The sequence below is a fragment of the Anopheles ziemanni genome, chromosome X, assembly GCF_943734765.1.
Source record: "Anopheles ziemanni chromosome X, idAnoZiCoDA_A2_x.2, whole genome shotgun sequence".
NCBI classification, from domain to species: domain Eukaryota; kingdom Metazoa; phylum Arthropoda; class Insecta; order Diptera; family Culicidae; genus Anopheles; species Anopheles ziemanni.
The window spans coordinates 14878910-14906896 of NC_080707.1; the positions used below are offsets into that span (position 1 = coordinate 14878910).

General features: G+C 46.8%; 4 protein-coding genes and 1 pseudogene across 4 annotated transcripts in view; 3 read left to right on the forward strand and 2 right to left on the reverse strand.

The window, feature by feature from the left end:
* The first annotated feature begins 1148 nt into the window (after positions 1-1148).
* Positions 1149-7998, forward strand: LOC131290360 (NCK-interacting protein with SH3 domain). Its single transcript, XM_058319510.1, has 8 exons — positions 1149-2052; positions 2497-2681; positions 4494-4643; positions 4900-4981; positions 5058-6392; positions 6717-6938; positions 7065-7237; positions 7311-7998. The coding sequence occupies exons 1-8, from the start codon at positions 2022-2024 to the stop codon at positions 7500-7502; spliced, it is 2370 nt and encodes a 789-aa protein (XP_058175493.1). The 5' UTR covers positions 1149-2021; the 3' UTR covers positions 7503-7998.
* Positions 7999-9539: 1541 nt separating this feature from the next.
* Positions 9540-11316, forward strand: LOC131290751 (epimerase family protein SDR39U1). Its single transcript, XM_058319922.1, has 2 exons — positions 9540-9847; positions 10112-11316. Exons 1-2 carry the CDS (start codon positions 9829-9831, stop codon positions 10984-10986), a joined length of 894 nt encoding a protein of 297 aa, XP_058175905.1. The 5' UTR covers positions 9540-9828; the 3' UTR covers positions 10987-11316.
* A 398-nt stretch (positions 11317-11714) lies between these two features.
* Positions 11715-13778, reverse strand: LOC131290533 (nudC domain-containing protein 1). Its single transcript, XM_058319685.1, has one exon. The coding sequence runs from the start codon at positions 13602-13604 to the stop codon at positions 11769-11771; it is 1836 nt and encodes a 611-aa protein (XP_058175668.1). The 5' UTR covers positions 13605-13778; the 3' UTR covers positions 11715-11768.
* Positions 13779-14223: 445 nt separating this feature from the next.
* LOC131291365 (probable rRNA-processing protein EBP2 homolog) lies at positions 14224-14957 on the forward strand (annotated as a pseudogene).
* A 1012-nt stretch (positions 14958-15969) lies between these two features.
* The window catches only part of LOC131291138 (chaoptin), a 29773-nt gene continuing 17755 nt past the window's right edge, over positions 15970-27987 (reverse strand). Inside the window, exons 2-10 of the mRNA XM_058320330.1 lie at positions 21884-22117; positions 20903-21810; positions 20020-20821; positions 18701-18775; positions 17972-18607; positions 17527-17885; positions 17345-17459; positions 16728-17278; positions 15970-16658 (exon numbers count right to left, since the gene is read on the reverse strand). Of these exons, the coding sequence (XP_058176313.1) occupies positions 16361-16658; positions 16728-17278; positions 17345-17459; positions 17527-17885; positions 17972-18607; positions 18701-18775; positions 20020-20821; positions 20903-21810; positions 21884-22117 (3978 nt within the window). The 3' untranslated portion in view covers positions 15970-16360. The remainder of the gene's footprint in view (positions 16659-16727; positions 17279-17344; positions 17460-17526; positions 17886-17971; positions 18608-18700; positions 18776-20019; positions 20822-20902; positions 21811-21883; positions 22118-27987) is intronic.

Sequence of the window (27987 nt, forward strand, 5' to 3'; positions counted from 1 at the left end):
GAGATCATCACTCGAACACTCACAGCATGTCAAAAGAAAAATTTGTGCAAAAATAATAATTATAATAACAAGGCAAACTAAACACATCCATTCGACACACTCATCACACATGGTGGAAAAGATTTAAATGCAAATAAAGGTAATTAAAGAAAACAACCGAGTCGTTTTATTTCAGTAGCAAAGATGTGGAGAAGAATGAATGAAATTATAACTTACCAATAGTTTTGGTTTTGGTGATCCACCGGTTTTTAAAGTCATTTTGCCTACTTAGTTTCCACCATCCTAGTGGTGGGTGTATTCCATATTTTACTTTACCATTTTATTGTGCATTATGAAATTTATTACTGTTACCTAAGATTATTATTTTCTTTCGCACACTTTTGTTTGACCAATTCGATGGGTTTTGAATTGTCTTGAAATTTTCTTACACGAAAAAGGGGGTCTGCTCGTTAAGCATTATTTCAATAAAGCGGCTATTTTTGAATGATTTTTTGTGATTAATGAATCAGTTTCTAAAACCGTTAAGTTATCTGTTTCTGTTTTTTCAGCAAAGGTTACGTCGATATTTCCGATTTGACGAAGGCCCCTTTTAAAACCGTTTCATTTGTTTAGAATCTTAAATTTTGTGTTTAATTTCGATCGACTGTTTAAGTCGATTTTATAGTTGTTTATCATTGAATACTACTAGATTCACATATTAATTTTGATAACAAGCTAGAGCAGCTGGTAAAAAATCAATAATTGTAATAGAAGCCGTTTTAACACCGAGCAAAATTTTGAATCTTTGCGACGACACCAGTGACATCTATCATGATGAGAAACGAGCAAGTGCAAGCTAAGGAAATGCCAAGGTAGTTAGTCAAAGCTAGCTGCTGGCCCAAGGTGCCTAGCATTAAACGTCAAACTTGCATGCATGGCTTTTATGGCACAAGTTACATGCCAGAGCTTACGAAGCAGCGCTGCGGTGCACGACTCCCGGTTGAACGCCCGTCAAATTGAACTTTTCACAGAATTCTAAGCAAATTCAATGTCAAATGTTCCCGATTCGCATCTCCCAAGGAGTTGTCTCAACATGAGCTGTCAATTCGGTCGTGGTACGAGCAGCAGCTCGGCACGGTATAGTTGTGTCCCGACCCTCGGCAGAAGGAGTGCAGAAAACATTCGCAACGGCCTTGGTGCGGCCACCACCTTACCAGAGCTCGCGGTTTGTGTTGTGTGCTTTACGCCAGTAGTGTCCTTCGGCTGCCCGCAGTGTCCGCAATGACGTTGTGATTCGAGAATCCGGCAATATCCGGGAAAATCCAGCATTATCGAATAGTGTTCCCGTTTATCCATCCGTTTCCCGCCCGCCCTTGAAAGGAAAGGAGGAATTCGCAGGCGAGGCTAGCACTGACCTCTCGGTGAACCTGACGGAAGGGCAGCGACGCAGCGAGCAAGAAAACAAACAAATTAAAAGTCGTGCTCGCCTCGAGGTGCTGCTGCTGCTGCTGCAGGATTTGTTTATTTGCCTAAACGCCAACACAGGGCGGCACACGATAATTGGCATCCGATTTTGGGCAATTCGCCTGCTGCTAACGATCTGCGACCTGCGATGCGCCCTAGGGCGTTGGATATTGACGACTTTGTGCACAGTGATTAAACGCACGGCTAGTAGGTCGGTGTCGGAGGTGCATTGGAAGGCATACGTGACTCGAATGCGTACAGGCGTATCCGCTGAACAGTCGGCCCCGGAGTACTGCCAAAGTCAACGGGGGCAGGCCTAAGTAATAGAAGAAAAACAAAACCGCTAGTAGTAGGGATTTTTTTAAATTTTCCACGCGTAACGCACCCATACATACGCTCGCACACACCGTGTCCGTGACGTACGCGGGAGATATACGATAGGATACGTTTACGCAACGGGGCAACGTGGTCAGGATCGCTAGGCTTTTCCGAAATTCTCCGCTTCGACAGCTCCCTCCCATCAACCGGATACCAAACCCCCCATCAAACACGGTCCAGTGTGTCAAACGGCAGCACCAATGGCAGCAGACAGCTTGTCGCAGGAGGCTGGTAAGAAAAACGCCCTACTCTTCCCCCCTCTCTCGTGCCCTTGCACGTGCCGCACGTGGAAAGGGGAGGCAAACAACTGAGAAAAAAATGAAAATGCATCCGCGCCCACCAATGCAGGCAGGCGTTTTTTATTCGTTTCATTCAGCATTTCCTAAAATCATTTTCCGTTTGCTTCCCTTGTTTTTCGCTCCATATCTCACGTCCGGGTTTTATGTGTACGTATGCATCCTAATGCTGCATCCATGCGTCTTCCCCGTCACGGGATCGCATGCCATCCCTGCCTCCGGTGGATTGCTACTAATGCTGGTGCTGCTCCCTGAAACCGAACACAAACACACATGAACGCGAACATAACATCCATCCCGTACCAACGGGTTTCCCCGCTCACCACCCAACACGCAATGGGAAATGGTTGTGGGGGATGGGCGGAAACAACACACGCAGAATGCTTCGAGATGCTGAAGGCACTGTACGACTTCACCGCCGTGTACCCGAAGACGATCAGCTTCGACGAGGGCGAATACTTCATCCTGCACCAGACGAGCGCCCGACAGCGGAACTGGTGGCAGGTGGTCAGCATGAAGGGGAACATTGGCTTCGTGCCGTCCAACTACGTGATAAGGATGAAGGTAAGCATGAGTGTGTGTCTGTGGGGTGGGGGAAGGGCAAATATTCGCTAAAGAAACCGAGAAAATGAGGAAATCGCCGCGGAAAAGTGCCATCGCAAGAGGCCAGCCTCGCGGTTACCGAACGGAAGAAAAATCGATACAACATGCATCTCAAATAAGCCTTCCTCTGCTCGGTCGTTGCGCGCTGTTTTCCCTTGTCCGGGGACTTCAGTCCCCCCCCGTTCCTCTTCGCGTACACTACTCTTTACTTTTATATCCTTGCTCGCTTGGGAGCATAAAAATAAATAGAAAAAAGAAAACGGCAAGGAGCAATGCAAAACAAAAAACCAAAATAATAACACGACCCGTGACTCTGAAGTGTGTAAACCGTAAACATGCACCTCGCTTAAACACACGTCCCCTCGTGGCGTACCCCTTCTCCAGCTAGTTATTTCTGGACGTGTTTGCCCCGTTTGCAACTTTAATAGCCTCCTCGTACAGGGCAGGGCTTCCTGCACATTCAACGTGACTCATCTGCCGAAGCACAATCTGCGCTCGCAACATGGGGCATCAGCCGAGGTTGTTGACAATCCGATCAAGCTCACTCCTCGGGCGGTACGTTTCAATCCTACACCCATACTTCGGAAAAATGTGGGTAGTTTAATTTCGAATTTGACCACACTTTTCACTCCCGAGGGAGGAAGTAAATTTAAAAACCAGTCTGGCCTGATAAATAAGTGAGTGCATTATACTCAAGAATGTTACTGTAGTAGTAACAATTTCATTCTACTGGCAAGCAACACACTATGATCTTAGCGGGCGTTTTTCCAAACAGGCACAATTTCCACTGATCGATTGGAACAGGATATGATGAGCTGTGAGAAGGTGCATTCAGTTGTGCTGCACCAAGCAGACAGGTTTTCCGGCATGCCTTCTCAATTATATTTGAGGCTTGTCATTTTACCTCTTGAACCTGAATAAGGAAGTAAAACCATAGGAAAACGTGCCACATTTGTTCAAATTTTAAAAGTTTTTATTCCATTCTTTATTTTAACAAACCACTTTTTACTATCCAATCATCTTTTTAATTTCAAAATTTAGGACATTATGCTACTATACTATCTGGAATGCATTTTGATGATGAAAATCGAATATAATAATGCAACCAAGCAAAATTTATCAAAAGAGAGGAAAAGTCTCAGATTGGTTAAAAATAATGGAAATAAATGGATTAGCTATAAAAAAGACTTGCACATTTCCAAATATAGAAATCAGCCTCAACATTTTTTAAACTTTACTCATTTAACCGCTTCATAGAGAACGGATTTTTCAGTTCAGTTCAAAAAGTAATATGGACAAGAAATGTTTGTATTACTTATCAAATTTGTTCATGAAAATACATGTCAATACATTGAGGTACATTGTCGTTTTATCTTAAACAAACGTTTTATCAACAAACATTTGAGTTGAGAATAAACTACGTAGTGTATGTTTTTAGCCATTTACGGTCAGCTGATGTGGCCATTAGGACCCTTAAATCCCCTCAGAACAAACCAGATTTTTAGATTTTGTTAGATCTAGATTTTTTTTTTGCAAAAATATATATGAGCGTTTATAATGTCGAAGGTTTTACAAATCAAAGCGAAGCACTTTTTGGTGCACTTTTAGCACAGCCTAAATAATCCATATTTTTGGAATTTAATATTCATTTCATTAAAGTGCAATTGATACGCATATTTAAAAAACGGGCGATTTAATTTTATTTTGTGACGTGCGATAATTCGCGCTTGCAGTGCTTTGTTTTTAACCCATTTCTACCGTTTTTCCCGCCAGGTGAACCCCAACTTCCTGAACGGCTTCCTCGAGTCGAGCATCGAGTCGTTGCGGCTTTCCACCGACAAGGAAATCAATGGGATCATTGGCCGCGAGGAGTTGATCAGCCGGCTGGTGGAGAAGAAGCGGAAGCTGGAGAAGCTGCTAAAGGTAACGTTGAGAGAGAGGGGGAGGGTGTCCTGCAGCCCGTTTCTAACCCAGATTCTCTCGCGCGGTCATTTGACCGATGACCCATTTGGCCGCCATCCCAATCACGGCCCCGCGTGCCTGTGTGTGTATGTTTAGTGACCGGGCTTGGGTGGTGTTGTGAGGTTCTCCTTTCCTTCATGCTGCTGATACACTGTGTTTGTTGTTTTGTCTTTTTTTTCTACCGGCTTGTCCCGAATGTGCTGGCACGTTCCCGTAGTATGAACAATCCGATAGCGAATCGGAGCCTCCTTCGCCACAGAAAATAAGCAACGGACATATTAAGCAACTAGACGGGGACGGTAAGTGACGGTGCACATATCCGTTTTGTTGTATTGAGCAATGTCGCTGACCTCTGGTGGTTCCCGTCGTCCACAGATCGGTCGCAGCAGAGGAATGACATGCAACGGCACTCCACCCCGATGGAGCCGCAGCAGGTGGCGACGACGGCGAAAAAGTCCATGTCGAGTCCGGCGGTGGGTGCGCAGGCACAGGCAGCCGTGCCGCCCCAGTTCATCCAGGAGAGTCCGAGCACGGGCCTGCTGGCGACGAAGGGCGGGCAGCCCGAGCCGGAGCCGCTGACGCCGACCGGTGCATACCACTCGGTGCACGAGCCCAGCAGCACGCTATCGGAGGTGTCGTCCGAGGCGGAACCGACGAGCAATAACACGGCCACGACGGGCACGCTCACGACGACGAGCGACGAAATCACCGCCATTTCGCGCGTCGACGAGCGGGGCCAACCGGGCGAACCGCCGGGGATGGCGTCGTCCGGCGGTGTGCCGAGCGAGGCCGAGAACCAGACCGACCACGAGCCGGACGAGCTGGAAACGACGAACAACGACGACGTGACGGTGAGCGAAAATGAACCACAGCCCGCATCGGAACCGTCGGAACCGCGCGTTCCGAGCTCCGGCGCCGAACTGGCCGGCGATGGTGGCAAGGCGGACGAGACGCTGCCACCGGCAAACGACGGAACGGCGGAACGCAAATCGCCCGAGGCAGACGAAGCGATTCCGAGCGTGCTGGACGATGAGCTGGAGGACCGATTGCCACCGGTGGCACCGATAGAGGCGGCCGAAGTGTACCAGATTGTGGACGCAATACGCAACCGGACGCGGCTCAGCCACGAGCTGTCTAGCGTGGCGCTGCGGGTGGTGCTGAGCGAGCTGGAAGCGCTGGTACCGGCGCAGGTCGGGCGCTACTTCGAGCCGTTCGCGGTACACCTGGCGGCGCCGCTCGACGTACCCGACACGCTGCTCGGCCAGACGCACGACGCGCATCGGCTGCGCGTCATCTTCGCCGAGCTGTCCGACTGCAAGAACGACTCCGAGCAGCGCACCTGGATGCTGCACGAGGACGAGGCCGACATCAGCCAGTACCTGGCCGAGCTGATTCGCATCCTCACCGACGCCGATCCGAAGATCTGCCGCAGCGAGATGGCGTGCGACCACTACCAGAGCATCATCAACCTGGTGCTCTACTACCAGATGGAGACGCGCTGGTCCATCCGGAAGCTGCTGCTGAAGGCGTTCCGGGCGATGTGCCACCTCGACTACACGACCGTCGACATTCTGCTCGGCTCGGTGCTGCCGCTCGAGCTCGTCCAGGACATGGTGTCGAACCCGCGCAACATCGAGAAGCTACAGGAGCTGGCCAACATGCTCATCATCATCTTCTCCATCGGGCGCCGGATGCCCATCAACCAGCAAGGTATGGACCATTCTATCACAATGAACACTCAATCACCCTTAAAAGGATAGGTGTGAATCGAACGGAGAACTTGGCCCTGGACTGCATTCGACTGCTATCAGCCTTTCCCTCCCATCTATCAACCGAGGCACGGCAAACGATTGGAAAAACCGTGCTCCGCCCACAAACACTTGATCACGTTTCATGCTGACGCACACGATTTAGGTCAGAAGATAGGCGCTACCGGTGGCGCTATTCTTCTGCCTTTACGGGTCAATAATATGCCACTAACTTGCACATATTTTCCTCCCACACTTGTGCCGCCTCATCCTCGTATCCACGCAGATCATCTTCGAGCGGATTTCGTTATCTTTCTGCTGAATCTCATCGAGACGCCACCGGAGTGTGACGTGCAGGAGGTGCTACCGGACATCATGATTAACTTGATCCTGTCGTTCAACCTGCAGTTCGACAACTTTACCGACAACGTTGTGCTGGAGGCGATAGAGCAGTTTAAGACGGCGAAAACCTTCACCGAAAAGATACTGCTGCTGATAAACCGCGAAGGTAACTTGTATGTGTGCATGCGGGAGCGCGAGTGTGGAGTGCTAGTTTGTTATTCTGTGCTACTAAAAAGATTCGTTTACTGTTCAACTATTGATTTTGCGTTGTTGTTTTCTCGCGTTTTCCCAGAGGACCCAGTGCACACCCTGAAGCACACACCGGTGAGCATCAATCCGGTGCTGAAGATGCTCGTGGATCTGTTCAGCCGGCCAGAAACGGCTTCAATATTCTACACCAACGACAACAAGGTGCTCATTGACATACTCGTGCGCCAACTCTCGGACCTGTCGGCGGGCGAACCGGTGAGACTGAGCAAAATCGTCCGGAACTCCCCTCACCATCGTAACCCGTTTGCTTCGTTCTCATCTTTCACAGATCCGCAAATGGTACCTCGAGCTGTGCCGGAAGATTCTGCGCAACACCAACTATCCGGAGCACCAGCACCGGAAGCAGGACCTGATGAAAATCTTCACCCGCATCTTCTGCGAGGAGACGGAGTGTAGCGCGAGCGATCAGCAGATCGTGCGTGAGATCGCCAACGAGTTTCCACAGATCTTCAAAGCATGAGCTGCTTTCGCCAAACCCGGCACGATTTGCCGCATTACGGTGCGGCTTTGCACTCCTTGGGCGAACCTTCCTGCTGGGGGCAATATGTCCTTCGGTCACACACACGGGAAGGTGTCAAGCGCGATCGCTTAGCAATAGCGACTAGCGAACGGTGTTATGGCTTTGCATGTAGTACAACTTTTCCCTTCCCATCGTTATATTATTGCTCAGGATTGGTGAAACACCAATGTTAGGGCAAAGCAGTGTTGCTTGTTACAGCTAACACCACACGGCGAGGAGCAACCGATGCAACCGTAACGCATCTACTCGCGCGCATTTATTCTAACTATAGAACTGGTTCGCCATTCTTGTTTGTGGATTGTTTCTCTGTTTTCGTCTTGTTTACTTGGAAATTATTCCGTTAAAACTATCGTACAGGAAACCTAGAGTACTACCAGTTTTGTGCGTCTGTTTATAGAGGATAGAGAAAATATAATAAATAAACCAGTACCAGTTCACCTAGATAAGAGAAACCGAATCTGAGCGGCGGCCAAGAAGGCTTGCTGCCGCCGCGCTGCTTCAGAGCGAATTTTATCCTCCGGTTTTGTTAGCCGCTGCTCGATCGGCGTGTTCGAAGCTGCCAGAGAAGTCCATTTTCGTTATCTAATCGTTAGCAACACAGTCCTTGCCGGAGGAGTGTAGGTAGTCGGTTTGCCATAGTCTATGATACCCACGACGGACGATGTCACATAATTAGTCCGATAACTGTTGATAATGTTTGTCGGAACAACACCACTTTACCTGTTTCCCCGTGTTTCCTTTATGCTCCGTCGTCTGTTTCGTCGCACAATTGCACGCAGGCGAATGAAGGAAATATTTGATATATTTATAGACCTATCTACATAAAAATAGACACACGCAAAGATGTATCTCGCTTATGCGTCGACTAAGAGTGGAGTGTGTGAACGCTAGTCGACCAGCTGTAACCAGCCGTTCCATGCACATCCGGTAGATATTACTATTGATAATAAGAACCCAGACACACGGTATAAAAAACCCCACAACCCGGCTTCAGGTTAGGATGGCTCCAAAGAGCATAGGAAAGGGCGCGGAGATGGGAATACACGCTAGAGAACCAGACCTCCAACATTTCCCAACTGCTATTTGATAGCTATACATCGCGAATGATGTGAATGTTACCGTCGACCCTACGTATCTTCCCCTATAAACCCTTACTTGGATCCTTGATCTCACTAAAGCTGAATCACTTGGCCGGTGCATTTAATGGCTTTAGTTTCGTTCGTTGTTTTCCGCGTAAACTATGCCCAAGCGGTTTTACAAGTTATAACAACAACAGAGTCCTCCATGGGTGCGCTCGTGGGTGCAGATATTAATATAAATAGAGAAATATGTATTGAAAGGGTATTACATAGTCTAGTCACAGTTAGAACGTTTTTAAATATATTTGAGAATTTTTTAATCGACTCAGCCAAAACCAAAATGAACAACAACAAAGAATGCCGATGCCAAAAACGAACAAAGAACAAAACTGGACAACTCCTGGCACATTTTATAATCCTAGCCTCCCTCTTCCTGGTAGAAGTTCAAGTACACGGCTCGAGTTCCACGTGCGGGTGGATTTCCACGTTGAAAACCGAACAAATCTTTGCCAAATTACCAGTGGGACCGCACATTGCACCCTTTGCTGGACCGTTCAACGGCAATTGGCGTGTGCCAAACTGTGGGAACAGTGTTTGAATATCCGCTAGAAAAAAACAATAGCACAAACTTCCGCGCAACGACGAATCTTCTAAAATCAAATCGAAATACTTCAAAATAAAGGTTAATTAACAACGGTTACTTTACAATGTGGCTTGTTGCGGTGTTTGTTTTCTTTGTATATAATTGATTTTCATTGTATTTTCTTTAAACTGTTTTCAAAATTTGTAATTGCACAGCACGAAGAATTCAAACTCACTGCCCACTGACAGCACTGTTTTTGCTGTCAGTTTCACGCCGATGGTGTTTGCTGTCAAAAACAGCTGGTGCGCGGCCAATAGTTGGTTTGTTTATTTCTCTCATCGCGGTTGCACCCGATAATGCAATCGCAAAGTTCGTAGACCCCCAGCAGCAGTTTCACGGGTTGCAGAGGTTGAGGAAAATCTGTGCAAGCAGTCACATAATTGTAATATACGATATATTCTACACGCAACCAGGTGGCAACTGTCAACTCTCAAGTTACTCCTCTATCAACCGCAAGCAACGTTTTCATTACATCTCCCAAGCCATTACTCTTTGGTAAGAGAAAAAAAGCCGCTGGCATAGGAGCACATTTTCGGCACAAATTATGTCGCATGTAGTGATTGGTAAGTACGAATGAATTGAAAGTGCAAATGAGCACATACACGGTGTTCGAGGGGAAGGGGGAATTAACAGAGAGCAAAAGCAAGTAGCCAAAAGGCGGGGGTGATGTTACTTTTCGTAAGATGCATCTCCCGGTTGCATCTAAAATCGATCTATTGCGTAATCTAGTGCCTAGCATTTTTTCAAAAGTACAAATAAAACTTACGATGCGTGGGTGCATCTGTTTTGTTTCCCCCCGTTCTAACCGTGTTTCGTGTGTCTTGTAGGTGGAGGCACCGGCTTCATCGGACGAAGGCTGGCGAAAACGCTCCTCGCCGATGGGTACGAGGTAACGACGATCTCACGCATGCCCGGCGTCAAGCGCATCAGCTGGCATGAACTGGAGAAGGAGGGCCTTCCGAGCGGGACGACCGCCGTGGTCAATCTGGCCGGACAGAATGTGCTGGATCCGACACGCCGCTGGACGCCCGGCTTCAAGCAGAACGTTTGGAACTCACGCATCAACACGACGGCAGCCTGCGCCCGGGCAATCGAGCGTGCGACGGTCAAGCCGAGCGTGTTCGTCAACATCTCCGGCGTCAGCCACTACCTACCTGGCAAGGAAAAGCACACGGAAGAGTCGAAGGTTAGCGACTATGACTTTATGTCCCGCCTTTGCATCGAGTGGGAACGGGCGGCGAACCTTTCGGACAACTCCATCTGCCGGTCCGTTCGCATCCGGAGCGGGGTCGTCCTAGGCCGGGACGGTGGTATGATACAGTCGCTGATACTGCCCTTCTGGTTTGGGTTCGGTGGACCGGTCGGTGACGGGCGGCACGATCTGCCCTGGATCCACCAGCAGGACCTGTGCAGCTTGATCAAGTTCGCGATCGAAAAGCCGGAAGTGAGTGGGGTGCTGAACGGGGTGGCCCCGGAACTTGCGACAAACGCCGACTTTACCAAAGCGTTCGCCTCCGCCCTCGTCCGACCGGCCCTTTTGCCGATGCCCATCTTTGCGCTCAATCTCATCTTCGCGGAAGAGCGAGCGGTGTTGCTGACCAATGGCGCAAAGGTCGTTCCGCAGCGGGTGCTCGATTATGGCTTCCGCTACCAGTATCCGGATCTGAAGACCGCCTGCAAGGAGGTGGCCCATTTGTTTTAGTCATCTGCATCTGGCCGCTATGTTTGCATTCACACCTACGCCCGAAAGTGATTCGTATGTAAGCTCATTCGTTCGTGTACGATTATGAACACCTAAACTAAGAGTAGTAGAAAAAACGACATTTAATAGGAGGAACAAATACCCATCTTGTGACATATTTGTACAACTCGTACGAGTTTGTTAATGTCCTTCCACCGTGGTCAATATTGTAACCCTTTAGAGGCACAATGTGGTATTAGCAAGAACATAATTAAACATTCAATTTCCTGACAAAGAAGGAAGGATTCATAAAAAAACCGTCTCGTTCTCCTTTATCTCCAAACTATCAAATACAACTTACGATTTCGCATAATCGTTGCGAATAAATTTTATTTTAAATATTTATTTCAGTCAAAAGTCACTAGCAAATTTATATAGTAAAAATAAAAATAAAACATTAAGAAAAGTTTGTGTTTTCAATAACACACAAACATTTTTGACGGTATTTGATTAAGGGGACGTCAGGGACACGCTGTCTATATAAATTATTATTTTGTTCTACAAATCGACCCATTTCAAAACCAAAAAACCGCACTTATTCCTCAAAGGAGAACAGAATACTATGGAAATTAATTTCATACCCAATCAAATTTTTCATTATTGTTTCACAATGCATCATTTGATTTATTTGCATACTTTTTTAAATCCTGTTTGAGCACCGCGTGCCTTTTATGAAGTCATTTTAACGTTCAGTTCGTTGGTCTTTATAGAACGGTCCCAATAAGGATGATAATGATGATGGTTTACTCCTCGATGCCCAGTTGGAGGGTTATCAGCGCGGTTTCGGTCATCAGCAGCGTCACCTCTTTCTCGCAACAGATGCCCAAAATTTCACCCGCATCGTCCAAGCTGACCAGGCGCTGCTGGCCGAGCGAAACCTGCGGTCCGTTGCGATTCCGTAGGCCAGCGCCGGCTCCCCCGTAGCTGCCCTTGTAGATGAACAGTCGCCGCTCGGACTCGCAGATGACGGCATATCCGAAATCGGGCGAACAGGCTAGAAATTTCTGCTGGCGCTTCGACGCCTGCACGTACCCAAACGCGTGCAAAGTCCCCTCGTGCTGCAATTGGCAGGCGTCCGGGCCGGCCTGAGGCTGCAGCTGCCAAAGGCACGCGTCGACGTCCTGGCGTAACACGATGGCTGCCGGTTGGCCTGCCCGAAGCGTTACACTGAACAGCGGGGGCACACTGCCGAGCGAGATGTGATGCGACACCTGATGGCTTTCGGTTGCGAGCCGCTCCAAAGCGAAGTATTCTTCCGCTTCACCCGCCTCGCCGAAATCGCAGTCCTCTAAGGCTGCATCAAGACTGGAAGCTGGCGGTAGATCGACCGCTTGGTTCCCGTCACCTGTCCCACCACCACCGGCTACTTCATCGGGGCTACCGGGAAATAAGAACGGCCACATGACGCCAGGCGCTTGCTTCTGCATTGTGATCTCCAGCATCTCGCTATCCATCGTCCATACGGTGCAATCGCCGTCGATTTTGGCGAACAGTTTTGTTTCTTCAACCACAGCGCAGCCGTTCGCGAATACACACAATCCGTCCGAGCTCTGCTTTGTTTCCACTTGATAGTGAACACCTTCTTGTCGGACGAATTTTATGATCACTTCATCCAGCGTTTGGTGCCACTCGAATGGATACTTTTCATACGCCTGTGGTTCTTGCAGTGCCGTTTCGTTGGCTTTCGCTGGGGACTCAACGTTCGGCTCGACCGGACGCTCCGAGTCGAACACGAAGCGGAATGGTTTGTCGCTTGCCAAAAGCAACCCGCTGGCACGATAATCCAACGAACAGTAGCGGGGAAATCCGCCACCACGCAGCAGACGGGAGGCACGGAGAGTCCATTCTTGCGCTACTGGCGGTTTTTGGCACCCAGGTGTTTGTTGCTGCTGCTGCTCGAGGGTTAACCAATAGAGCAACGTCTCCGATTTACGCTCCAGATGATGTTCGACTTGCATCATAACGCAGTGAATTTGTTTCTTGCCGTCCTGAACGAGAAACCGTGCGTCGAGAAGCGTAAAGCCACCGGCAGGGAATCCGCTGCTGCTATCATCTGCGGCCGGTTGAAACACCCCTCGGGCCTTCCAATCGCGTCCAGCCGTTCGGTCGTCAGTATCCAGCACCCGGATGGTGCCCCGTCCATCGGAAAGCAGACAATACTTCTCTGAAGCGAACACCAGCGAGCAGTTGTACGGGCCAGCAGTTTTACTTTCCTCGTCGGTCGCTTGATCTCCCTCCAGCGTGAGCGGTTCCGTGTTGGTGGCAGGCAATTTATACACCGCGCTTATTGGCTTCAGACGGCCGAGCGTTTCATCGTAATGCACGCGCTGCACCATGCCGGAAGCGTCCACGTAGTAGCACTGCCCGGTGGCCCACGGGTCCCGCATGAGATGATTCTGCATTCCGAACAGTCGGGCATGGTAGTACGAGAACTGTTGTTCGTTTGGCCGCACACGATGGGGTCGGTTGTGTTCGGCCAACTCCATCCGCAGCACCGGTATGGGGTCGAGCGAAAGTTTGTATCCGTCGAAATTTGCTTTCAGTAGCCTCCGATCAGGCCGCAACTCGATGTGTTTCATTTTGTTTTGGCAATTATTATCGGCGACAGTAATAACCACGTACTGATGCCGGCTCCTAGCAGCGTATTTTTCTGTCTCGATATTCTACGATGCTTTTAACGTCACGCTGTGTCATCGAAGTGTGCCGAACAAACAAAACAAGACTGCAAAATCCTCAAAACAAGACGGTTGCGAATGGCCATGATGGTTGTGATTGAAGACATTTGTCTTGACAGCCATCTTGACTAATGTCAAGTATCTTCTGTCATTTGATGATAGGCGGCTTTCATTGCAAAACAAACATCCGCCGTGTTTTTAGGTAATATTTTACCTAAATTGTTGTGAATCTACCGAATTAACTGGTTTGTGAAAAAAACAAGAATTGAAAAGACTGGCAACATTCATTATATATTGATATGTCCATCAACATCACAATCAAACAACTACATGAAACAAAATGCTGATGGCAGAAGCACCGGTTACGGTAGGTATGCTTGCTTGTGTTTCCTTCAGCAACATCCTCCGCAATAAGAACCATTAACGATGTTATGCGTTTCTATAGGCCACAAATGATTCCGACATCGCAGTGTCTGCTTCCGATGATGAGGTTAGAAGTGAGAGTGATTAATCTGGTTTCTCAGAAGAAGATGATTCCGACGACGCGGTAAGTAGGTGATCTTAGGTGGCCAAGAGAAATCTTGCAATTTAGTTGCTGTTACATATCGATTCGATTTTTTTCGCTTTCGTTATTAGCTCCGTGAACTGTTTCTCAAGAATAAACTAAAACCGGGTCTGAACGTAATACAGAAGGTATCTCAGGAACCGGTCAAAGACAATGAAAAGCTGATGGCAGCCTTAGAGGTGATCAAGCACCCCTTGGCTGGAGCGGATGGATCTGGTAAACAACCTGGCACCACTCACAACAGAGCTAGCGATTCAAATCGAAAAGCATGAGCAAAAGCATGAAAACTAGTTCAAGGGCAATCGCCACATTCCGTACGATGAGCCCGAGCTCGATCCGGTGCTGAACGATTTCAATCGCGAGATTATGTTCCACCGGCAGGCTGAGCGACGTGACAAAAATCCGCAAAGGTAAGCTGACCAACCTCGACTTCTTGGACGGGGACGACGATGACGGCCCGCGCGGGGACTATCGTAAGTCGGGAAAACCGAAGCCCAGCAAAAACCAGGCCGCCAAGTTGAGCGGGAAACGGAAGGATTCGGTGGCCGGAAAAAGGGCATGAAGCGGAACACGCGGGAATCGTGCATCGATGATGGGAAGCGCAAAAAGGGCCTTCTGGTGGAAAGGGTAGCGTGGCTAAGAAACGGCCCGGCAAGTCGCGTCGTTCGCAAGGAAAAAGTCAGAGGAAGTAGGTTACCGCGAAGAGGGCAGAGTATGTGATCATTTATTTGCAATTATATTTGTATTGTAACGATATTTGTTAAGTGTACAGTTCTGCATCATGTTTCCAGCGCTATCATCTGCGGCCGGTCGAAACACCCCTCGGGCCTTCCAATCGCGACCATCCGTTCGGTCGTCAGTATCCAGCACCCGGATGGTGCCCCGTCCATCGGAAAGCAGACAATACTTCTCTGAAGCGAACACCAGCGAGCAGTTGTACGCGCCAGCAGGCCGTGCCCGTCTTGTCGAAAATAAACTATAAACTAAGCGTAGTATAAACTAAGAAACGCTGATAAGCTTATGATCAAACTCCGAAAGCATTGTCCCTAACTTAACTGTAGTGATGTACTTTTGAACCATGAGCAAACTAATATATTATATATAGTCAGTTAGGAAAACATTTGAGAATTGAAAGCGAGTATGTTTTAGACAACGGACACAGCTAAGCTAATTCATTGTTGATGGGCAAATCAAATAATTTATTCTCAAATACAAAGACCCAAGCTGGTCCTTATACTTACATAAAAAAGAATGGATAATGAAATGATAACGGACGCTTCAGCGTAGCTGAATTAGTAATGCCTTGAAATTAGCTGCTTCTCTCATTTATCGAAAAGCAAATTTGATGATTTTAAAACTAAGCATTAAAAAAGGGTACGGTGTTGCCGTGAAACATACCTGTATTGATGTATTACTTACTTTCATTGCTTGAAAACGCAGTGCTTTCCAAGGGCTGATTGAATTATAACGAGCATAGCCATGTCGTTATGACCGAGTAACAACGATGATGATGAAAAGCAAATATGATGGTTTTACGAGCAAACAATGTTTATTTGGCAAATAGAACATGGGTGAGTTACATGAGGTTTTCAATCGATAACGAGTAATTTAATAAACAGCTGTACACATCTGGCACGAATCTCAAAAAATTTTTTTTTTTTCAAGGAGAAAATCCTTCGAACTTGCTCAAAATTTCGAACATGCTCGTTGTTTTGGTTTGTTTATTCAAAGAAATAGCAACATGAACATAAAAAAGGCAGTAGATTACGCTGCCTGGAAATACCAAACGAATGGCTCTTGGATTGAACTATGCGTAACGGTTCTGTGTTGGAAATCCTAACCGACCCCATGTGCATTCACTGTTTCAACGATATTGAGTATTACTTAAAAGCATAAACACCAAAAAGCATAAATGCAAGCTAACGGCAGTTCATAACTCCTCAAGCTCAATATCCAGCTCGCTGCCAAAGTCACAGCCATCGTCAAGATAGCTTCCGACAACGACGGAACCGTTAGCCCCTGCGGTACGCTCTCCGTACAGTTGCTCGAGGTAGTCGTAAAATTCACTATACATTCGAAACAAATAGCGCATGAGTCAGAATAGCAGCACGACGAACACGAGGACAAATGCCACCGCCGGAACGATGCCTAGCCGGTTGGCTGTGCTGCCCCAACCGCATTCCAGATCCTTTTTGAGCACCTCCAGCAGTAGATCGTTATTTTTGTTGCTGCACCGTGCCTCGCGAAGCTCGTTCGCAGACATATCGCAATCGGCTCCTTTCGCGTACGCCAACGGGGTTGCGTGTTTGAAATAATTCGTTAGCGTTGTTTCTGTCCACGGCTGAGCTGGGCAGAGATATTGACGTCTCTTTCGCTGCCAAAATTCGATCCATCTACAAGACAACAAACGGTAAACGGTTAGAATAGAACGATACTTCGTAAAGTAAGCGGATTTCACCTACCCTATTTCACAATCGCAACTAAGAATACTTCCGCTGATGTGTAAATCCGTGAGAAAGACATACTCCGGCAGTGCTAGATAATGGGCAGTGTTAGGCGTTGGAATGCTCTGGAGAAGATCATTATCGTTGTCGATTGTCACCGATACGTTGCGAACCTGCTTGCCGATGTTGCGGAACAGATTGCCAGGCAGGGCAACTATCGACGTGTTATGTAAACGGAAATGCAATGTTGCCGATTGTACCCCTTTCAGCACACTATCCGAAAGCCTCGTAAAGCCAGTACCACCAAATGTAATGCTCTGCAATTTACGTGGCAGCATGCCTTCCATTTCTCGTCGCAAATCCGTTGCAGCGATCGTAATTGGTTTTGACTTTGGCACAGCTCCAGTTACGCCGGACGCAGTCGATGAGGGCGGTTTCGGAGCTTCTATCCACAGCTCGCGAAGGTTATTCGCATTCTCGAGTATTTTTGGTATATTGAAATTTGGAAGTGCCGGAAACGTGGATATTCTTAGGGAGCGTAAGTAATGAAGTTTATTTAGAACACCCGTCTGTTAGGAGAATGGAGAATGGATAATTACAAATCTTGAAATACGTAGAAAACATTTAAAACATACCTCGATTGAGTACAGGTTAAGATTTGCAATGTCGAGATGTTCTAGAGTGTCTGCTGCTCCCAGAAGACTTGTATTGGTAAGAGTAGTAATAGGATTACCAGATAGCGAAAGATGTCTGCAAAAAGATATATTAGAATGGCAATTAACAAAAAGCATAATACAACGACTGAATTCATACGTACTTGAGATTTGGCAACGAGTGAGTTATCAGCGGTACACTGGTAAGATCGTTCTCGGACAGGTCAAGTTCTCTTAACGATGTCATATTGGCTGCTAGCTCCGGTGGTATCGTTGGGAGATCATTATGTGAAATTTTTAACGAACGAAGTGAAGGATTCGATAATTCCGGCACTGAGCTGAGCGAAACATTTGCCAACCGCAGCTCGATCAAACTGTTCTCTAGGCCGATAAAGGCTCTTGCCATAACCTCCAGCTCATCGTTGTGGGATAGATCGAGAACCGACAGCCGAGGTAGCGTGGCAAAGGCAGCATCTTCAAGGCGCACGAGTCGATTGTGTGATAAATCCAACCACGATAGGGACTAAAGAAATACCGATTACAGAACAACCGTTTTTAGTTAATCGCAGCTCTACAAGTCATTTTAAAAAGGCAGCTACAACCACTTACCCGGAACTTATTGCTCAAATCGACGCTGTGTATAGCGCCGATGTGATTGTGGCTCAAATCCAATTCGCACAACGCCAGAGCGGCCATGTTCGACAGCGAGGTTACAGGAATCTTTGTAAACTGATTATGCGATACGTCCAATCGTTCCAACCCTTCGCTCAGCAGCAAATTGTCCGGCAAATACTTCAAGTTGTTGTGAGCCAGCTCGAGTATACGCAAACTGTACGCGTTCCGGAACAATTCGGTTGGAATTTCCGTCAGCGCATTATGGGAGAGTTTCAACACCTGGAGCTTCCGTGTGCTGCGCAGTGCGTCGTACTCAATGTCCGCTATCTGGTTATCGGACAAATCGAGCCAGTTCAAGTGTGGCATATTGCCGAAGATGTCGCGCGAAATGACGGTTAGCTTATTTTGCTGTAAAGCTAGTTTCATCAGCGATATCTCGGCAGGACGGAAATAACCCGGAACAATCTTGGAAATATTGTTGCTGGAAAAGTCCAACGATCGAATGTTTGAGTGCATAACCGTTTGCTCGCGGCTGCTGTAGCTGAATCCCTCGGTGCCATTTTCCACATCGCCGAGTGTTTTAATCTTATTGTGGCTAACATCTACTTCGAGTGCAGTCAACGATCCGACCTTAAAAAAGAGAGTAGCGAACACAATCAATCCAAGTGGTAAAACATTGTCATGTGGCACGAACGTGTGCGATTATATGTTTTAACTACTCACCTGGTCCAGGAAATCGAAATCAAACGACGGTAGCGAGTTGTAGGCAAGGTCCAACTTTTCTAATTCCGGCAAGTTCTGTGAAATTAAAACAAACGAAATAGTAAACATTCCATGACACGACGTAGAGCCCTACAACAGTATTTTTTGATGACAAAAAGCAACGTCTGGCATGATAAACAAACATCTTTACAAAATAAACAGTTGTTCCAACCGTGTTGACCGAGGAATCCTCAATTCATTTCAATACGACTCTGATAATTCTATTTTAGCACCCGGAAAACTCGTAGTGATAGAGGAGTACGATTAGAAGCTAGTGAAGTGTTTGCAAAACGTTTTCTCAGATGTGTATACCTGTTTGCTTGAAGCGCATTTCAATTATAATACATTTTGCTATCAATTCTTCAATCAGAAAACCATTCGTACAACAACATAATACTGGCAGACGAACCGGTTTGGTAAGTGTACATCCATAAACGCGATTCGTGCTGTACATTTGATACAATAATGTTAAACTTTTATGTATTTTTACAGACTACCAATGTTCCATGAACCACATGAAATCCTCTGATTGAGCCGATGGTGAGTTTCAAAGTGAAAGTTATAATTTCTGGAAAACAAGACTGCAATGATGTCGTAAGTAGTTGATCTTAGCCCACTTCAACAGTTCCATCCTATTGATTTTAGCTTAAGTTGGAGCGGCATGCATTGTTCCTCAAGACATACTTTAAGACTGGCCTGTAACTGATGCATAATTTATCCATTGACGAACGACCTCATACCGTTTACGCAGGATTTTACGATTCAGTTAGAGGATAAGCGCAAAAATTAGTTCAAGCTAAGATACAGCCGGAGAAAAGGTCAAGAAAAGGATCCGTGAGCCTTAACGATCATAAGGTCATTCGTGACCCAACAAATTCTTGTCGCATAATTCCTGTGGCAGAATTACAGCAAAACTTGGACAACAGGGATGTTTTGTACGGCCTCGAGAAGTGTACCTCAAATGCATACTATAGGAAAGCACAGTTTGGTTCACACTTGGCCAATCTATAGTATCTTCCCTTCTGAGGAAAACATACAATGAAAATGTTCATAAAAGCTTTAATTATGCAGAAAATGCTATCTTGAAATGTTTCCTCAGTGTGTACAAATGTTATTTCTAATGGAAAAAAGGATAAATATCCATAAACTTCTGCACTACATACATAAGTATTATAAAAACCTTCACTACCCCAAAAACTATACAAAAGAACTACTTGCGTGCAAAATGGTGACCGTAAATGAAATGAAAAATGGAAAACCGTACAACTATGTTGGCTTACTTGAAATGCTTCCACCGCGATCTTGCTCAGCCGGTTGCCACGCAAGTTGATCATCTTCAAACTGTCTAGGTTCATGAAGGTACGCTTTTCGATCGTCTCGATGCGGTTGTCCTCCAGGAACAATGCTTCGAGCTCCTCCAGGTCGGCGAACGTGTGCGACGCCAACAACTTGAGGCTGTTGTAGCGCAACGACACCATCATTAGTTTCGTGTGGATGTCCGCCTGGAACGTGCCCTTGGCAAGCGTGTCGATCTGATTGTCGTGCAGCTCGAGGCTGACGAGGTTGCGCAGCAGGTGGAAGCTGCTGTCGCCGACCTGCTTCAGCCGGTTGTTGCTCAGATCGAGCGCTTCGAGGGCGGTCAGCTTGCGGAACGCTTCGATCGGAAAAGTGACGAGCTGGGCGCCGAACCCATGCGATGCTCGCAACGACACGAGCGAGTGGCCGACGTCGGTGAAGGCGTCCGGCTCGATGGAGTCGATGCGGTTCTCGCTTAGATCGAGACGCTTCAGACCGCGTACGTGCGTGAACGCGTGTGACTTGATCACCTTCAGCGACGCACGGTTCAGCCGGAGGTCCTCGAGCTCGGGACTGAAGTCGACAAAATTCTCCGGCCCGAGACTATTCGACGGCAGGGAGGACATTGCCAACGAGCGTAGGTTACGCATCGACCGCAGATCGTCCAGCGTAACCGGCTTGTTGTCCTTCCCGAAAGCTTCCAGGCGATTCAGGTTGAGCCGGGCGAATGGAGACGCATTGCGCTGGTCCGCGTGTCGTAGAAGGTTATCCTTCACGTTGAGGTATCTGCAAAGGAAAAGCAAAAATGAACGTACTTTGTTTTTCCTTGCTTGTAGAAAACAGAACCGAAGCCCTCGGTATACCTACCGTAGATTGTCGAACCCTCGGAACAAACTTTCGGAGACCTCCGTCAGATTGTTGCCGGACAAATCGAGCACCTGCAGGGAATTTTCTAACCCGGAAAATGCATCCTCCAGCAGGTAGTCGAGTCCGCAGTGTCGGACGTATAGCTCACGTATCTTTGCCTGCCGGAAGGCGTTACTCTCGATCGTGCCGAGCGGGTTTCCGTCCAGCAACGTCACGTTGCAGGTGTCGAAGTGAGTGAAAGCAGCCGCGGGTAGCGTTTCGATCGCATTGTAGCTCAGGTTGAGCGAGTCGAGCGTCAACCGGTAGCTTCCGCCAGACCCCGCACCGGGCGCCGGTTGCTCATCATCGTCCTGCAGCAAATCCTGCAAGCGATTGTGTGCCAGGTCGAGTACACGCAAACGTTTCAGTCCGCTCACCGCGTCATACGGAACGTGCTGCAGCAGATTATCGGCCAGCAGCAGCTTGGACAGTCTGCCCAGTCCGTCGCGTAGCACGTTTGCGTCCAGCTGCATCAGTCCATTGCCGGAGAGATCGAGTGTCTCCAGGCTGGGCAAACCTCCCAGGGTGCCCGGTAAGAGCTGCGTGATGGAGTTATCGGCCAGAACAAGCGTTTGCAACGTACTTTCGATACCGCGGAATGCGTCCTGCTCGAGAGTGGTGATTTCATTGCCACGAAGGCTCAACAGACGTAGCTTGCGCATGTCGCGAATGGCGCGCGACGGTACCTCCACGAGCTGGTTGTGCTCGAGTACCAGCTCCCACAGCGTGCGCTCCAAACCGTGCAGGGCCTCGTCCGGCAGCTCCGTCAGTGGGTTGCGCGTAATTTCTAGTCGATACAGCCCAGTCGCCTGCAGAAAGTACGGTTCGATCTCGCGCAACCCTGTCCCGTCCATAGTAAGCGTGAAGAGCTTCAGAGAAAACGGGGGGAGAAAGGCAATCGAAATCAGCTCTGACTAAATGCCTACGTCACCTTGAACCTACCTTTGAGCTGTTGATCACCTTCGGCACGGCCGGAAACAGTACGTCACGACAGTGCACGATGCCGAGATCCGGTGCGCTTTTCGAGCAGGAGCAGAGCGCGTTGAATGCACATGGCGGGTGGCTTTGGGGTCCGAGTTCACGCGCGCGAGCCAGGGAAGCCCAAATCATCAGCCCAACCGTGATCAGCACGATTGTGTAGCCGAACTTGAACATGTACTCGAGACCAGCGTCTCCCTGCAAAGTGATAAAAACGTTGTGGTTAAGTTACGCTAATCCTTTTCCTTCGGTACGTATTCATTGGAATTTACTAAACGTTTCGTTTCACTCCAAAAAGTGCCCTCGAAATTTGTGATTTGGTAAAAATGTGACAACAACCTTTACCGCTAGTGGAACAAACACTTATCTTCGACAAAATTGTGACAAGTATATCTCACTTCTTGATCAACTGGCCTGGAACTTAAGATTATTTGCAATAACAGCCTGCATTTGTTGAGGCATCGTTTTTACCACGTTTTCTCATAACATGTTCCAGTTAGTCTTACAGATTACACAGGCACTATAGGTTATACAGGATAAACCCGTTTCACTATTAATGAATTCAACGATTCCTGTTCCGTTGAAAGTATGCGACTAATGTATTCAAATGGTGTTGTTAATCTTGCTAAACTTTTTTGTTATTCCGTTCTAGTTTGACAGCGGAAAATGGAATAATATGTTTATAATAGGAAGCCTAAATGAAAAGGCTAAGCTAAATAAGCAGATATATACGAAACCACTTATGTAAAAGTTTGATTGTATTGAGCTTTGTAAGCAACTTAGCTAGACAGTGGTTAACGACTGATGAGATGAGGTGAGGATGAATATGTAAGGATACTTTCCAGCTTAAGGAGCTTTCTTCAACAGAATTTCAACCTTACCAATGTTACAGATACTATCATGGAGTCGTGGAAGCGTTTAGGATACACCTTTCGCACCTACGTTAAGCAGTTGCAACTTTATATTGAGAGCTTTTGCACAACAATTTAAAAATAGTATATTGAACAGATTATGCTTAAGATTTCTGTTTGAGAGTCTTTATAAGCATCTGAATACTGGTTTTCTCATTTGATATATGTGTTTGTTCTTCTGTTTGTTTAAGAAATGTTAGTTCTACACGGATAGAGGAGTAAAGGGCTTTCTAACCTTAGCACTTCTTTACATACTTTTGCTAGCCATTACACATGAAACCATAATGTTAGGTAACTGCAAAGTAAGCAATATCTGAGAGGATAGAAAACATTGAATCATGTTTAACTGATGAGACCTCAGTATACCCTTCTATTTTGGGTCTATAAACAATTTTATTTCTATAAAAGTTTCCCAAATATATTGATCAATGTATAAGCAAACTCAAAGTGTAGAGAGGAGGTTTACCTTCAATAGGTTTTTACAATGTTTGAGTTAGGCGAAGTGTGTAATATGAAAACTAAAAATGTGTATGTTCGTTTTTCTTTAACGCGTTCGATTTTCTACTGAATTATCTTTGTCTTATCAATTAACCAAAGAAGGTAGATAAATGCTCATGTCAACGATTCGATATCGTTCTCAGATCACCCCACTTCCTCGTACCATCTCCTAGGAGTCTAAAATTCCGTATGTGCGTCGTTTGTTCCATGAAAAGCGCGGTTCCGAACCGACGTTGCGCCTTTTCCCCCCCAGACGGCTCTAAGTCGCACAAGGTTCGCGTGGTTCGTGTTTTGCGCGGGTTTATTTGAACGTGTCTCGCAGCGCACCCCGCCGTTCCGTCCCGCCCGCCCATCCGTCATCCTCTGTCAAACCGGCGCAAACAACACTTCACTTTGCCGGCCACGCCCTGCCCATCAATAACGGATGATACGGACGCTGGCTGCAGTGTGTGGCCCAAGACCCACCCTTTCTCCGGTTCTCCGGTCGCCCGTCAATTCCCCAGCCAGGGGCCCGAAATAGCACCGGAGAAAACTGGACATAAATTTTAGTTTTTCGCGTTTCCCTGTCAGCCAACCAACACCATGGTGCCCGGCCTTTGTCGTTGGCTTGGCTGGTGGTCGTAGGATTCCTTTCCTTTTTTTGTTCGTCGACGACCCGGTGTAGGTGTGGCCGCCACCACGGTGGCCTACTCATTTCCTAATTACGTTCATTGGCACCATTAGCGTGCCGGGGACCTAAACAGGGGTTGGAAAACTCTAGCACACGGTGCTGGGGAAAGCCTTCCGCTCGGTGACAAAGCAACGAAAACACAAAACCGAGCTAATAAAATAAACCGTACGCTGCGTGTGCAGGAAAAAGAAAAGCAGATCTGAATCAATCTGCGGCCGAAGAATTCACCTTGAATTTGCGAACGCCGGTCCGGGTATGATGTAATCGGCGTCGCCTTTTTCCCCACGCTATCGGAAAACGGAAAACTTGCGTGCGCTTCCGGGAGCCACGATAGTTTGGCACGATTAATGGCCACTAATTGGAATGCTCCCGTCGGTTATTGGGCCCAAGCCGGCGGATTAAACGGCGAAACGATGATAGCACAGGCTTAGTCGTGCCTTACTTATATTGCATGCGACGTCGCAACAAAACGCCTCTGTCCATACAGTTTTGTTTACCCGGTATAACGAATTTTCCTTCGTGCACCGTGGTTCTACATACATGTTAACACAATTGTACTCAACACCATGACAAAATATCATGGGGGGAGGGGCGCAGACCCGCTGCACAACCGCTCGATCGCTATCAATTTGTCCTTTAAACTCCGGCCCGTAAAGGATAATTGGCTTCGGTGCTCCTTAGCTTAATTAAATTTTTTCGATCGATTGCACCCCAGGGGAGGGTGGGCGGTTGGAATGGGAAGACATAAAGGTTCACCACACCCAGCCGGGGACAGGGCGGGCTTAGTCGACTGCTCCTTGGATGGTACGGAAAGGTGGGGCACTGTGTACCCCCCTCGGGGGCAAAAAGAAACAATTTCTCGTAACGAGTTCAAGACGAGAATCTCAAAATGTCACAAAAAGATTCTTCAACAACCAAAACTAACCAAATAAGTACCTGAACCAACAACCAAAACCAGGTCAATCCCGGCTCGAGAAAATGGGCTTTCCTCGTGCGCAAAGGGAAAAGTCGTTAATGATTTGTGATTATCAGATCAACATGAAAAATTACAAGCTTCTTAGCTACTTTATGTTTGACTATCCAGAGTAATTAACCTTATTTTGCTGTTCAACTTTGTTTCCCAAATTGATTCCTTATTGTGGCATCATATTCCGAATCGAATTATACTTATATGAGATTAAATTCCCACAACTTTATACGACTTCGTGTTATGTGGGAAATCATTTTCTCTCAATTCTGTTAACGTGTAGTTCAGATGCATGAGATATCTCCTCGATAGCTAACTCCCATTTTAATCCATTTAATACCTTGAAAGTATACTGCAAAATCTTCCACTGAAAAAAAGGTTTCTTATCTACTACATATTTTAGTTTTTTTTTATGTATGGAGTTCGGTGTACACTAAAAACTCGACCAATACTGAACCGTCACTTCTGAAACATTTCACACATTAAGTTTAAGTACTGCAGATGTTGTTGAAGGTTTGTTTGATCACTGTTTTTTTATTAAATTATCTATATTTTACAATTTAAACTCAGTTTTACTAACACAAACAAAACAAGCATGTAAACAAATGTCAAGGTGTATTCGACATAGCTACCCTAAGGTTTATACATCACGGGGAAATTTATGAAATTTCATACATTTAAATATGCCGTTATTTTAACTAATAAATTAATTCAAATTTTTAAGTAAAGAGTAAAACCATAATTCTTTTCTCAACCTTTTCTTCACCGAGCAACGCCGGGGCGTCAAGCTAGTCTTACATAATATAGATTTCGATGTTGTTGCTGAATTTATAAAACACGTGCATGATCAAAACTTAATTGTATGTATGAAGAGAATATCTCAGTGCATCTTGCCCCCGTTTCTCCTATTAAGCTGTCGTCAAATTGCTGACGGTGGTCCGGCTACAAAATGCATCAGCAGGGACACTATCGTGGCTGTGAGGTGGTGTCTTGTATCTCTGTGTGTGTCAGCAAACTACACGGAAAAGAAACGCCCGGTACCCGCAGCGCCTTTTTACGAGCGATAAATGAGCCATAAAAGGAATTCAAAACTAGATTAACACATAAAAAAAAAACAAGGTAGAGTGGCTCTGTGCATCTTCCGGTGCCTACCCGTAGTACATCGGAGCTCGGTGTGTTTTTATTATTTTTTTGTTCCTGTTTGTCGTATGAATTACAAAGGAATAATTTATCCATTTCCTAATTATTACTGTTCAAGGCGAATGAAAAATACAGGTCAAGAGATAAGAGCTTAGGTGTAATGAAGAGTAGGAAATACTTAGTTGAGCGTTCCTCGCTGTATCCTTTAGATTATCATTGTAGAATAATATTTTTAAGTGTATCATTCTTGTTTAAATAGCAAGTATGGATCAAGGATCTTTTAAATAGTTCCTATCCAATCATTAATGACCCACAAATAAGTGAAGAACGTTATATGACCATTGTTCCAACCATATTCATATTCTTGAAGGAACCATTCAACATCACCTTTGTAGTACATTATCATTTTATTTTCGACCTGTTTTACATAAAACAAGTGATTTGCTACTCTGCTGCACTTTTAAAACAATTGATTTTGCCGGTTTAATGTCCTTGAGTTAAATTTACAACATCTACTTTAGTTATCTAGAGCTTTTTATTTCAATTTATAAACTTTTGACAAGTATTTATGAAATTGTTGGTCGTCCTTTCGTGGCTGGTTCGCGGCAAACAAAGTAAACTAGATAATATGCTTTTGTTTTCACAATCAAAACTTGTTTATGATGTGCAATCGGGTATGAAAACAATTTAGATGAATCATATTTACTTCAACATCGATTATATCCCCCTTGATGAACTACCCGCACCACGGGAACTAGTTAATCAATGTGTTTATCCACTGGTTCAATAAATTAATTTAAGAAATAAATGTCAGCTATTGAGTGCTTTTACCCTAACCTCATTCTAAACACACCAAGTTAACGGAAAGTTCCAGCAACAAACGTTCTTGTCGATTTCTGGATATGCTTCAATGTAACAGAGTGTTGCTTTTGATTCGATTCATGTGCTATTTTTCACATTCTTCGGTAGAAATGGCTAGAACGAAAAAGGTGTTCCGAAGGAGCAGTCAACAAACAGAACAGCACCGGCGCTATGACGGTGCGTCCGGCTGGCACAGGCTTCGGCCGGCCTTGGACATTTCCTATCTGCCCATTTCAATTAGCCGAGGAGGGTTTGGCCCCGGGGCGAAAAACTAAAACGGAGGAAACGGCTTCCCAGGGGCAGCGCCTAGGCAAACAGTATTAACTGGCGTCAAACCCCGCGACCCGGAGGCACAGGGAAGGATAGGCGGGGATAAAAAAAGGAGTGCCGCTTCTAGGTTTGGGTGGAAATGGCAAACACGGGCACAATTATTATACAGTCCCGGGCATCGGCGCACCTTCCTTCCGCGATGATGATGGGTGCAGCCTCGGGGTAGGGCCACGAAGCGAGAAGGAAAGCGGCGGGGGTGCGCAGGGGGTCGCGGATAGGAAGCGGGAACCATTACGCCATGCCATCGGATGCTATCAAACATTACGGTGTTGATCAACGATGGCGTTGGTAAATATTTCCATTCTAATTCCGCGCCGCCAGAACACGCCAGCACGCCGTCGTCGCAGGTGGAAAAGCGTCTGGCTCGTTTTCCACCGCGAAATAGGTGCGAATCGGCAACCGTGCTAGGGGGAAGGGGAGGGGGCGGGGGAGGTTCCGGGGTCCACGTCTTTTACGGCACAGCCTTTTATGGCCGGTCGCTAACGCGCGCACGGCTAAACTCAATCATCGTACCGGACGATGGCGAATAAAACGGCCATTTAGTGATACCTTGTAGTCAATATCTTTCCCTGTTTTTTTTTTTTTTTTATGAGCACCAGGCCATTTCCAATTTTCACCCGCGAGGTAGGTGCCTGCGTTTCTGCGTCGCCCCCTTTCTATTGTCCTTCGACCGTCGGCCAGGACGTCAGGG

Coding starts and splice junctions, on each gene's coding strand:
- LOC131290360 (XM_058319510.1), top strand. CDS start 2,022: ATGGCAGCAGACAGCTTGTCGCAGGAGGCTG. Junction 4,644..4,899: donor AGCTGGAGAAGCTGCTAAAG/GTAACGTTGAGA, acceptor ACGTTCCCGTAG/TATGAACAATCCGATAGCGA. Junction 6,393..6,716: donor GATGCCCATCAACCAGCAAG/GTATGGACCATT, acceptor GTATCCACGCAG/ATCATCTTCGAGCGGATTTC.
- LOC131290533 (XM_058319685.1), bottom strand. CDS start 13,604: ATGAAACACATCGAGTTGCGGCCTGATCGGAGGCTACTGAAAGCAAAT.